The following is a 13,087-nucleotide window of genomic DNA, read 5'->3' on the forward strand; positions in this document are numbered from 1 at the left end:
TAAATCTTCTACATTTTCCTCTTGACCAAAGTTGTTTAAAATTAAAGCTCTTTTAAATAATGTTTAGCTTTATAAGTAAATGCCCAAGCTGCCAGAGATAAATAAATAAACTTTCTATGCCAGCGTTGCATTTCATACCTCCTCCACGCATTTAAAATTCTATCTTCTTTAATAAATAAATCTTTTAAATTAATTCCCACTGCTGTCGCAAATAAAGCTCCTGAACTTTAATTGAGCAAATAACTGGACTCTATTCCTCATCTTAAATTAAATAAGTGGCCCCATCTTGCAATAAATAATTAATCTCTACACAAATGCCATTCCTTTGCTAGCATTTTATAAGTAAATCCCCATAATCTTTATATGCCAATTAATTCCAGTCTCCCTGCTCCCCTTTTAGAAATAAATGAGACAGATATTAAAATAAATAATTAATATTTATAAGCTGCATTCCACTGCTGACCTTTTATTTATAAATTCGCCCAATCTTTAAATCCATAAATAGATAAATAGCCAGCACCACCAAATTAAAAATATATAAATGCCAATGGAGTACATTCACACTGCAGTCCTTCATTCAATAAACTGCTTCCATCTTGAGCTCCATTCCCAGTACTTGCCTTTAATAAATAAAACAGTCCTGATAACCTCATATAAAACTCTTATTCTAAAAGTAGCCCATCCTCTGACTTACTATGAGCAATGCCAGGAGCCATCACTATCCATCCATCTTTTTATATTTGGAATCACAGAGCATTCAGCTCAGGCCCTGCCCGCTCAGGCCCTGCCCACTCCTGCTCAGGCCCCACCCACTCCTGCTCAGGCCCCACCCACTCCCGCTCAGGCCCCACCCACTCCCGCTCAGGCCCCACCCACTCCCGATCAGGCCCCACCCACTCCCGCTCAGGCCCCACCCACTCCCGCTCAGGCCCCACCCACTCCCGCTCAGGCCCCACCCACTCCCGCTCAGGCCCCACCCACTCCCGCTCAGGCCCCACCCACTCCCGCTCAGGCCCCACCCACTCCCGCTCAGGCCCCACCCACTCCCGCTCAGGCCCCACCCACTCCCGCTCAGCCCCCGCCCACTCCTGCTCAGGCCCCACCCACTCCTGCTCAGGCCCCACCCACTCCTGCTCAGGCCACACCCACTCCCGCTCAGGCCACACCCACTCCTGCTCAGGCCCCGCCCACTCCCGCTCAGGCCCCACCCACTCCCGCTCAGGCCACACCCACTCCCGCTCAGGCCCCGCCCACTCCCGCTCAGGCCCCGCCCACTCCTACTCAGGCCCCACCCACTCCCGCTCAGGCCCCGCCCGCTCCTGCTCAGGCCCCACCCACTCCCGCTCAGGCCCCGCCCGCTCCTGCTCAGGCCACACCCACTCCCGCTCAGGCCCTGCCCACTCCTGCTCAGGCTCCACCCACTCCCGCTCAGGCCCCGCCCACTCCCGCTCAGGCCCCGCCCACTCCCGCTCAGGCCCTGCCCACTCCCGCTCAGACCCCACCCACTCCTGCTCAGACCCCGCCCACTCCTGCTCAGGCCCGCCCACTCCTGCTCAGGCCCGCCCACTCCTGCTCAGGCCCCACCCACTCCTGCTCAGACCCCACCCACTCCTGCTCAGACCCGCCCACTCCCGCTCAGGCCCCGCCCACTCCTGCTCAGACCCCGCCCACTCCTGCTCAGACCCCGCCCACTCCTGCTCAGGCCCGCCCACTCCCGCTCAGGCCCTGCCCACTCCTGCATACAGCATACAGCAGAAGGAGGCCATTCGGCCCATCGTGCCTCTTTGGTAGAGCTATCCCATTAGTCACACTCCCCAGCTCTTTCCCCCTAGCCCTGCAAGTTTTTTCTGATTTCAAGTATTTATCCAAATCCCTTTTGAAAGTTACTATTGCACCTGCTTATTTCTTGCTCGTTTTTTCTGACCTCGGGGGAAGTGCTGGGGATTTACAAGCATCTGCCAATTTACAGAGAATCTTCCCCAGCAACAGAAAATATCCTCTAATCTCAAGATCTTCCCAAGAGGGTTTAACCTCAGCTGATTCCTATTTATAACAATTGGACCATGTGGCCGTAAAGGGACCCACCAATCAGACCCAGATCAGTAGAATAATACATTGTGTGGTACATGCCACAATGCTCCTGTTCTTATTCTGTGACTTAATGTGAGCAACATTATGGGAGATCTGCTCGTAGATATTAAACTTTTGAAAGTATTCATTACACTTTAAAGGTTACACTTCAAATTATGAAACAAAAAAAGGCAAACATTTCATGTAGGGCTAAATTACCGGTTAATTGCTATTTATGAGGGAAATTTACAAGCTAAGCTGGAGCTGTAAATTTACAAGTATCTAACCATCTACAAATGTCTCACACCAACAGCAGTTGACCTGTAATTGATCTCAGGCTGATTACAGCATTGAAACTTAGCGGCCTTAAAAGGACGGGCTCTTTAAGCACAGCCGTATCTTAGCAGCAGAACAATACACGGTGTGCTACATGGTGTACTGCTCCAGTCATTATCAAACAGCCCATCATCCGACTTTCTGAGCGCAACATCATGGAGAGCCAGAGCTCGTCCAAACCTCTGCTGCCTGTATCCTAAGTCCCCTTCACTCATCACCCCTGTACTCGCTGACCCACATTGGCTCCCGGTCCGGCAACGCCTCGATTTTAAACTTCTCATCCTTGTTTTCAAATCCCTCCACGGCCTCGCCCCTCCCTATCTCTGTAACCTCCTCCAGCCCTACAACCCTCTGAGATCTCTGCGCTCCTCCAATTCTGGCCTCTTGCGCATCCCCGATTTTCATCGCTCCACAGTTGGTGGCTGTGCCTTCAGTTGCCAAGGTCCTACGCTCTGGAATTCCCTCCTTAAACTTCTCTACTTCTCTCTCCTCCTTTAATACTCCTCTTTGACCAAGCTTTTGGTCACCTGTCCTAATATCTCCTTACATGGCTCGGTATCAAATTTTGTTTGATAACGCTCCTGTGACGCGTCTTTGGGATGTTTTACTACATTAAAGGGGCTATATAAATACTTGTTGTTGTTGTAGTATTAGCAGGGCAAAATGGCGACTGGTCCATGCATGTTACTGCTTTACTTGATGAGTTCAATGGTTATTCATTGGTACATACTCAATATCTTACAGGTACAAAGTAATTAACAGCACAAATGGGGTCAAAGGATCTTTCCTGGTTGACTATGTACGTTTGAATAATGAGCAATCCTTTGCTTTCGGAAAAAACAAAAGTTTGAATGTGGCCGCGATACGTCATCAGAAGTCCTTTGTTTTTCACGAAAATGAAAGACTGAATGTGACTGTAAGCATCCAGACAGGGCTAGCCAGAAATCCCAAACTCTTCGTAAAGAACTGCCATGCTGTGTCATCATCACAAGAATCTGAAGGGGACCAAATCATAGAGGACGGGTAAGGAAACAGGTTCGAGCTGGAGAGTGAATTACTCATGGTTTACTACCTTACTGTTCTTACACATGGCCTTTAGCTTAACTAAGGACCGCTAAGAATCACAATGGACATACACGCTGCTATTTTAATTCCTTTAACCCCCCCCCAACCAATTAATTTCCCCCCTCCTCTGATACACTGGGATACAATTCCAAGCGTGGTTACAGCCCTCTCGTACCTCACCCAATTTTGTTTTTTATTATTGAGGTACCTAGTTGAAGGACCAAGGATTTTCTTGTAGGACAACAGCAACTTGAAGTTAAATAGCGTTTCTATTGGGCCAGAAATTAGGATCGGGTGCTTGCCGCGCGTGCAAGCCCCCGATCTGCACTCACCCTGCGCGCTGACATCTGAAGCCCGGGCCTGCTTGCATTTCCTGTCACAGGCCCGGTTCCGATGTCGGCGCGATGTGCTTACCTGATCCAGCGGCGTAGTTAGTGCGATGTGCCGGCTGGGATCAGGTGAGCACTCTGCAGCCAATCAGGGGAGGGAAAACTCATTCATGAGTTTGATAGTAAAGACTGTCAAACTCATGAAAAGTACGGGCGCCCAAAAGACTAGTTTAACTTTAATTAAAATTTTAAAAAACATCCCAATAATTAAATAAACTATAAATAACTTTAAAAAACTATTTAAAACAATTAATAAAATTTTTGAATTTTTTTTTTTTACGAATTCGGGTCTAAAAATAAACTTACCTTACTGTAAAGTCCTTAAAAACAATGAATCTGTGGAAAAAATGTAATAATTTTAAATATTAGACCACTTACCTTCAAGAATCCACTGCTTACGCCTCCTTTTTTCATTTCCAAAAAGTTCAGTCCCTTGCACACGCGCAAACCTGTCTAAACGAAGGAAGTTCAACGTGTGCGCGCAGAGTCCTGTGCGCACGCGTTGGACCTCTTAACCCCTTATTTCGATGGAGAGGAAATGCCGGTTTCCCGCGCATGTGCTGTGCATGCTGGAATCCGGCACTTCCAACGGGCCCACGCGCGAGTACACCGTCCATACTCACGTGTTGGGACCGGAATTACTGGCCCACTGGAAAATATGTACGGTCTTTGGGTAAGAAACGAAAGGCCTTCCATTTGCATTTCTATAGCATCTTTCATCACCTCAGGACATCCCAAAGCGCGTTACAGCCAATGAAGTACATTTGAAGCGTAGTCACTGTTGTAATGGGGGAAACACAGCAGCCAATTAGTGCACAGCAAGCTCCCACAAACAGCAATGTGATAATGACCAGATAATCTGGGGTTTTCTTTGCTGATGTATTCTGTTTTAGTGATGTAGGTTGAGGGATAAATGTTGGCCAGGACACTAGCAGAACTCCTCTGTTCGTCTTCAAATAGTGCCATGGGATCTTTTACATCCACCTGAGAGAGCAGTTTAAAGTATCATCCGAAAGACGGCACCTCCGACATTGCAGCGCTCCCTCAGCACTGCGCTGGAGTGTCAGCCTGGATTATGTGCTTAAGTCTCCAGAGTGGGGCTTGAACCCATGACCTTCTGACTCAGAGGCGAGAGTTCAACCTCTGAACCAAGGCTGACACCTTTAAGAATATGATTAGGTTTGGCTGTCATGCCTGTCACGGTTGAACAGCCCACTGACACTCACTGTCCAGGTATACAGAATGAAGAATGGTCACTTGGGCAAGGACCATTGTACCCTAGTGAGTGTCAGGTCCTTCAGAAGAGGAGGGAAGAAAATATTATAAAGGATGCTTAATGCTTCAATCCAGTATTTCTCCCCACTAGGTGTCCTACATTAAATGGAGTCTCTATTTTTCTCAATGGAAATTCCTCGTTGGTGTTGCTATCTGTCAAGGCGTCTGTCACAGAGAATTCCACCTTCTTGAGGTGCGAATTGCAGATTTGTGCTGAAAATCATTGCGTCTGCACCAGAGATGTGAGTGAAATGCACATGATTGGTCAGTAGAGGGCGAGGGGGAGCTTTGCGGGAATGTGTTCATGATGGGCCAAGTGGCCTCCTCCTGTGCTGTATTGTTCTATGATTTCCTCCGCTCGCTATTTCTGGCAAAACTCTAAACAGGTTCATTGATTAAGCCATTCCAATTTTGCTAGAGCCTCTAACCAGAACAAAATCCGTCATGAAGTTATTTCTAATGCCTCTATATGCAGCAGATTAGTTCATTTCATTATAGATGAAAATGAACTCATGTCCAGTCACCAAAACCAGTTCAACTTTAATCCATTCCATATTCTTTATTCCTATTCTCTCTTTCCCCTCTTCTAGCATGGTTCTGCTCCTACTGTGTTCTAATTCTGTGTTAGATTTCAGGAGATGGTTTTATTCCTGTTCCTGGCTGGGGTGGAGATCGCCTTTACAGAAGGTAAGTACTGTAGAAAATATAGGGACAGAGTGATCTCCTGGAAGAATTTCGATCGCCTAGATGGGTCGGAGAGGAATTTCCCAGATTTTTTTCTCCCAAATTGGCCATTGGGTCTTTATCTGGTTTTTCACCTCTCCCGGGAGATCACATGGGTTCGGGTGGATGCAGAGTGATAGAAGATTTGAGGTTAGGATCAGATCAGCCATGATCTTATTGAATGGTGGAGCAGGCTCGAGGGGCCGATTGGCCTACTCCTGCTCCTATTTCTTATGTTCTTATGTTCTCCCAATAACAGTGATTGGTGCTCGGGACCAATTCCATGGTTGCTGACAACTCCTCACCCAAATAGAACATAAGAATTAGGAGCAGGAGTAGGCCATACGGTCCCTCGAGCCTGCTCCGCCATTCAATGAGATCATGGCTGCTCTTCGACCTCAACACTTTCCCACCCGATCCCCATATCCCTTGATTTCCCTAGAGTCCAAAAATCTATCGATCTCAGCCTTGAATATACTCAATGACTAAGCCTCCACAGCCCTCTGGGGTAGAGAATTCCAAAGATTCACAAACCTCTGAGTAAAGAAATTCCTTCCCATCTCAGTCTTAAATGGCTGACCCCTTATCCTGAGATTACGACCCCTAGTTCTAGACTCTCCAGCCCGGGGAAACAACCTCTCAACATCTACCCTGTCAATCCACCTCAGGATCTTATATGTTTCAATGAGATCACCTCTCATTCTTCGAAACTCCAGGGAGTATAGGCCCAATCTACTCAATCCACAAATAGTCACGTGTGAGTGTGATATCCGAGTGGTAAGGTCAGAACTGAGAGAAGCGAGATCTTAGGAACAAAACCCAACTGTTTAATTACCCGGTGTAGCAGAGAAACATACCTCTTACAGCTGGAGGCAAAGCACCTTTCTTACTGCACGATGGCAAGATGGAGGATTCACCTCTGAGTCATACCCATAATGCAATGCCACATTACCATATAAACTGGTGTACCAGGACATTGACTACATGACCCATTACCTTAAATACTGGTGAATATGAACACTTAATCTTTGGCTCCATCTGGTGGATAACTTAAACATTACATCCCAGATTACTATAGTGAGCCTACACAGTGGACCAGATTTTGACCGATTGACTTCAATAGAAATGAAAATCGGGGGAGATGTAACACGGGCTGTTGATTCGCTATCACCCGTTCTACACTACCGCACAAAGTCAAGATCTACCCCAATGAATCTATTTGACTGTGGGAGCATCACAATTGAGCTTGATACTTTCCTCATCCAGTGTCCACAAGTTCCTTGGTTGATTTATTTTCTTCCATTCCTCATGTCAAGATGCTGAGACAAATTGCGTCACATTCACCGCTGCCCTGCTGATATTAACTCAGGGCCGAGATTAAGCTTGGACCTGCGTGCTCTGCAGGGTTTAGCGCCACATCAGGTGGCTATTTACACACTGAGGCATTTGTTTGTTTGTTAAAGGGGAATCATCAATCTGACTCGTGTGTCACTTTGACTAGATTTGTTAACAGAAAAATATTGGACACGACTGGCTTTTTCCCTTTGATTTATGTCCCGTTACCACCCTGTTCAATGGAGCGGAAGGCAGACGAAAATCGCTTGTGTGTTTTTAAGTCGTTTTAATTTGCACACATGTGGCTAAATTCAGGAGCAACTGTATTTCCCATTCAAAAGCTTGGGATTGCACTTGTTGGTGGTTCTGAGTGACACATTTAGCAAAAAGAAGCAGAAGACCACCAACATTTACACAAACAGGTCCACCTCTCGCCTTCTGGGCCACATGGATCAGGCAGAGCAGAGAGTGCAGTGAATAATAGAGGGAGCTTTTATCTTTAAAAAATGCTTCAAATATTTGTACAGAATCAAAATACTGTGGATGCTGGAAATCTGAAATATAAACAGAAAATGCTGGAAATACTCAGCAGGTCAGGCAGCATCTGTGAAGAGAGAAACAGAGTTAATGGCTGCGATTTTATCGATCGATGCGGCTTGGGACTGGGTCAGCTGGTTTCCGGGTTCCAGTCCTGCCCCCAACTTCATCCGGCCCACGGATGTGATTTTACATCAGTTGGCCTTGTTAAGCCCACCCTGCGGGCTTGTCGGTCAATTGAGAAGAAGCTGGTCAGATGACGTCATTTGATGACGTGTCATCTGCCGGTTTTCTTAAAGGAACTACGCACAATTTTTCTATGACAGCTCATTTCTCAGTGTTTGACAGCGTTGAGGTGCTGCAAACACTGACAATGACTGTTCACAGGTGAGCTCTTGCACCCAGGCTCGCCAGTGACACCCTCCTTAGGCTAGAACAGATGACAGCTGCAGATGAGGTTACAGAAATGATCTGTCACTGGTGAGAGAGGTTCCCCCAATGAGGTGGGAGCACACATACAATTCAAAACTTGTTACCTACAGAAAAGTCTAAATGCATTAAAAATGAATTTCCCAACATTTTCTTACCTCTGAAACTCACCAGTGCACCATTGGATCCTTCACACCACTTCTGCAGCTGTCATCAATGCAGAGACATTACAGCAGACTCACAACACATCACACTTACCTGGCATGATGTCCGGATGTTGGGAAGCCTGAAGTAGAAGTGTCAAAGTTGCAAAGGAGCCTGTTAACAGGCAGTTAAGTGGCTGTAATCCTCTTCCCGCCACTAGGTGTCGGGTCCATGCGCAAATTGGGGACCCGACACTGGGGAAGATTGATTGGAGGCGGGTTGACAGCGGGTTTCCTGCCCGCTGTCAATCTTTGCGATTTTGCCGGATGTCCCGCCTCCAAACCCGCCCCCTGAGTGCCTCCAAAATCCCAGCTAACATTTCAGGTCGATGATCTTTCGTTCCAGTTCTGACGAAAGGCCATCGACCTGAAACGTTAACTCTGTTTCTCTCTCCACAGATGCTGCCTGACCTGCTGAGTATTTCCAGAAGTTTCTGTTCAAATATTCATATGTCGGCAAACAATTCACAAAATCAAATGCTATCAATCTGAAATCATAGCATCGTGTTTTATCTGGAGCTGGTCACAGATTATTCTTTCATTGCAGCGGCTGAAAAAAAGCTTTGTGGAAAAGTCACACTCTTTCCAGGAAAACTACATTGAGATTGGGCCAATCACTGTCCTGAGGAGCAAGGCTAAAAATAAAGGTAAGGGCTCCATGGTGGCTGCTGGTTTATTACATAGAAACATAGACGATAGGAGCAGGAGTAGGTCATTCGGCCCCTCGAGCCTATTCCGCCATTTAATGAGATCATGGCTGATCATCCAAATTCAGTACCCTGTCCCCATATCCCTTGATCCCTTTAGCCTTAAGAAATATATCTAACTCCTTCTTGAATATATTTAATAATTTGGCCTCAACTGCCTTCTGTGGTAGAGAATTCCACAGGTTCACCACTCTCTGGATGAAGAAATTCCTCCTCATCTCTGTCCTAAATGGCTTACCCCTTATCCTTAGACTGTGATCCCTGGTTCTGGACTTCCCCGCCATCGGGAACATCCTTCCTGCATCTAGTCTGTCTAGTCCTGTTAGAATTTTATAACTTTCAATGAGATCCCCTCTCATTCTTCTAAACTCTAGTGAATATAAGCCTAATCGACCCAGTCTCTCTTCATATGTCATTCCTGCCATCCCAGGTATCAGTCTGGTGAATCTTCGTTGCAGTCCCTCCATGGCAAGAACATCCTTCCTCAGATAAGGTGACCAAAACTGCACACAATACTCAAGGTGTGGTCTCACCAAGGCCTTGTACAACTGGAGTAAGACACCCTTGCTCCTGTACTCAAATCTTCTCGCTATGAAGGCCAACATACCATTTGCCTTCTTAACCGTCTGCTGCACCTGCATGTTTACCTTCAGCGACTGGTGCACAAGGACACCCAGGTCTCGTTGCACTTCTCCTTTTCCCAATCTATTGCCATTCAGATAATAATCTGTCTTCCTGTTTTTGCCACCAAAGTGGATAAACTCGCATTTATCCACATTATACTGCATCTGCCATGCATCTGCCCAATCACCCAACCTGTCCAAATCATACTGGAGTTTCTCTGCATCCTCCTCACAGCACACACGCCCACCCAGCTTTGTGTCATCTGCAAACTTGGAGATATTACATCCAGTTCCCTCGTCTAGATCATTAATATATATTGTGAATAGCTGGGGTCCTAGCACTGATCCCTGCGGTACCCCACTAGTCACTGCCTGCCACTCGGAAAAAGACCCGTTTATTCCAACTCTTTGCATCCTGTCTGCCAACCAGTTCTCTATCCAAGTCGTACCTTACCCCCAATCCCATGTGCTTTAACTTTGCACGCCAATCTCTTATGCGGGACCTTATCGAAAGCCTTCTGAAAGTCCAAATACACCACATCCACTGGTTCGCCCTTATCTATTCTACCAGTTACATCCTCAAAAAATTCCAGTAGATTAGTCAAGCATGATTTAACTTTTGTAAATCCATGTTGACTTTGTCCGATCCTGTCACTGTTAACCAAGTGCTCTGCTATTACATCTTTTATAATGGAATCTAGCATTTCCCCCACTACCGATGTCAGGCTTACCAGCCTATAATTCCCCGTTTTCTCTCTACCACCTTTTTAAAATAGTGGGGTTACATTAGCTACCCTCCAATCCATGGGAACTATTCCAGAGTCTATAGAATTTTGGAATTACATTGACCAATTAGATCGCAGGCCCCCGGCTTGCTGAGTGCATGAAAGTGTTTCCCGGTGTAGTATTAAGCCACAGGACAGTAAGTCCCACCTGCAATTCCCAGTCTTTGCTGAGTTTGCTAACCTCACACATGCATGTTATGAGGCGGTACCTTGGAGTTACTGGTTTGGGAGGGGAAGCATTATCCATGGTTCCTGCTGCATATCACCACTGGACAATGCACATGGATATTGGGTGAGGACCAATGAGGATTAGCTGTGGGGCCTCAATGATTAACCCACTGTTAAATCTTGTATATTAAGCGTGATCACTGGAGCAAGCTTGCTCGCATCCTTAACACGGTACCCGAGCACCAGCCAAGAGAGGATAGGAGAGAATTGAAAGGATGAGGAGAGCAAAAGCTTTTATTTATTTCTGAGTGGTACCTCAGACCCCCCCCCCACCTAATTGTTAATGTGCAGGAGGGAAGCTAACAATGAGTTAATCCCATGTAGAAAAGATGTCTGGCGACTGGGTATGGAAGTGTCCAATCTGCCAGTCACTGTGAGGTTTTCTTAACTATTAGTAATTGAGTCAGTCTGTCATTTATTCAATCGGCCATAGCTCCGAGGAAGAAAGAGATAAACTGGGTAACTGTGGGCCAGTCAGTCTAACAGTGATGTGAGTAAGCTTGCGGTTTACGGGATTAAATTCATAGTCACCTAGAAAGAAATGGGTTATTTGAGCAAGTCATCCTCGGTTCCAAGGGATTGCCTAAGAAGAAGAAGATTTGAGAACAGCCAGCATGGAATTGGTAAAAGACAAATTTAATAGAAACTTTTGAGTAAATAACAGAGTGCATTGATTAAGGAAATGCAATGGATGCTGTGTACATGGATTTTCAAAAGGTACTTGATCCGGTGTCACATCGGAGCCTTGTTGATGGAATTAAGGCACTTAGTCTTAAAGGGAGTGTGGAAGCATGGAGAGGAAGTTGGTTAAAGGATTGAAAACAGACTATTGGTTAATGGATATTTTTCGAGCAGGAGGGATTTAAACAGTGACGTTCCCCAGGGTTGAAACTTTAAAAGGCGTAGAGGAGCAGAGAGGTTTTAAAAGTGGGAGGACAAGGTGTCGAAGCTGTGATCCAAAGTTTCATAATAGGGGCAATTGAGCACAAAATCAGAGGTAAGGCTAAACCTGTGCAAATTACTGGTGAAGCTGCAGATCGAATTTAGTGTCTAGTTTTGGTCACTCTACTTTAGGGAGGGTGTGAAGGCCTTGGAGAAAAAACAAGATCATTTAGGAACAAGAGGTTTTAGCTATGAGGAGACATTTTTTACTAGAACAAAGGAGGTTGAGGAGAAATGACAGAGATGTTCAAAATTATGAAGGGTTTTGATAGGGTAAAGAGGGAAAAACTTTTTGCAGAAGTTGGTGACTCAGTAACTTAATAGCTTTTAAAAAGGAAGTGGATAACTACTTGAAAAAGAAAAGTTTAAAAGTCTACGTGGAGAAGGCAGAGAAGTGTGGCTAATGGCTAGCTCTTTCAGAGAGCCAGCATGGGAGCGATGGGCTGAACGGCCTCCTCCTGCGAGTCTAGGACGGGGCGTGAGACGTCCCTATTGTGCATCCTGAGGCATGGTGTAACATCTTTTCTGTATTCTCATGCCAGAGCCAAACCTGTTGATGGTGATTCTCATATCGGCGGGCACGATACTACTGGTCATTCTTCTGATCAGCTTCCTGCGGCTCATGTATCGGCGCCTCACTAGGGTCACTTTCTCTACCAGAATGCTCAAGGTGAAGAATAATTTGAGGAGACAGCCATCACCGGACCCTGTTACGTTAAAGTCCTGGAGGCAATTGTAGCGCCGACTGAGCAATCTGGGAACGAGACCATCGCCCAATTCGGTCCAAATGGCAACTAAAAATCTCCACGACATTGTGTAAAAAGAAAAGAAAGAACGAACTCGAATTTATACGGCGCCTTTCACGGCCTCAGGACGTCCCAAAAGCCCTTCACAGCCAATGAAGTACCTTTTGAAATGTAGTCACTTTTTTTAATGTAGGTAACGCGGCGGCCAATTTGCGCACAGCAAGGTCCCACACGCAGCAATGAAAATAAATGATCTGATCATCTGTTTTAGTTGCTGGTTGAGGGATTGATGTTGTCCAGGACATGGTGGAGAACTCCCCTGCTCTTCAGATAATGCAAATATTAGAACTATTTTTAAATATTGTATCTATGAACTACAAATTCAATAATAAACTTTTAATTTTTATCTATTGTGTTCATGTGGTGCTTTATTGACAACTTTTATTTCAAGGCAATAAACTTATGATGAAGCATGTAGGCTTATCATAAATCTACAGAAGAAACTGAAAGAGTGGTATGTCATTAGTAATGTGGAATAGCGTTTATCCAAGTTGATGTTCATAGAAACATAGAAAAATAGGAGCAGGAGTAGGCCATTCGGCCCTTCGAGCCTGCTCCGCCATTCAATATGATCATGGCTGATCCTCTATCTCAATACCATATTCCCGCTCTCTCCCCATACCCCTTGATGCCT

At 45.9% G+C, this 13,087-nt stretch overlaps 1 protein-coding gene across 1 annotated transcript in view; it reads left to right on the forward strand.

The window, feature by feature from the left end:
• The window catches only part of LOC147107861 (uncharacterized), a 63,975-nt gene extending 51,174 nt beyond the window's left edge, over positions 1 to 12,801 (forward strand). The window contains exons 10-13 of the mRNA XM_086007436.1: positions 3,151 to 3,429; positions 5,227 to 5,377; positions 8,910 to 9,009; positions 12,190 to 12,801. Coding sequence (XP_085863562.1) covers positions 3,151 to 3,429; positions 5,227 to 5,377; positions 8,910 to 9,009; positions 12,190 to 12,386 — 727 coding nt within the window. The 3' untranslated portion in view covers positions 12,387 to 12,801. The remainder of the gene's footprint in view (positions 1 to 3,150; positions 3,430 to 5,226; positions 5,378 to 8,909; positions 9,010 to 12,189) is intronic.
• Positions 12,802 to 13,087: the final 286 nt, after the last annotated feature.

This window comes from Somniosus microcephalus, chromosome 14 (genome assembly GCF_052327205.1).
Source record: "Somniosus microcephalus isolate GS21.2 chromosome 14, FLI_Smic_1.0, whole genome shotgun sequence".
NCBI lineage: Eukaryota > Metazoa > Chordata > Chondrichthyes > Squaliformes > Somniosidae > Somniosus > Somniosus microcephalus.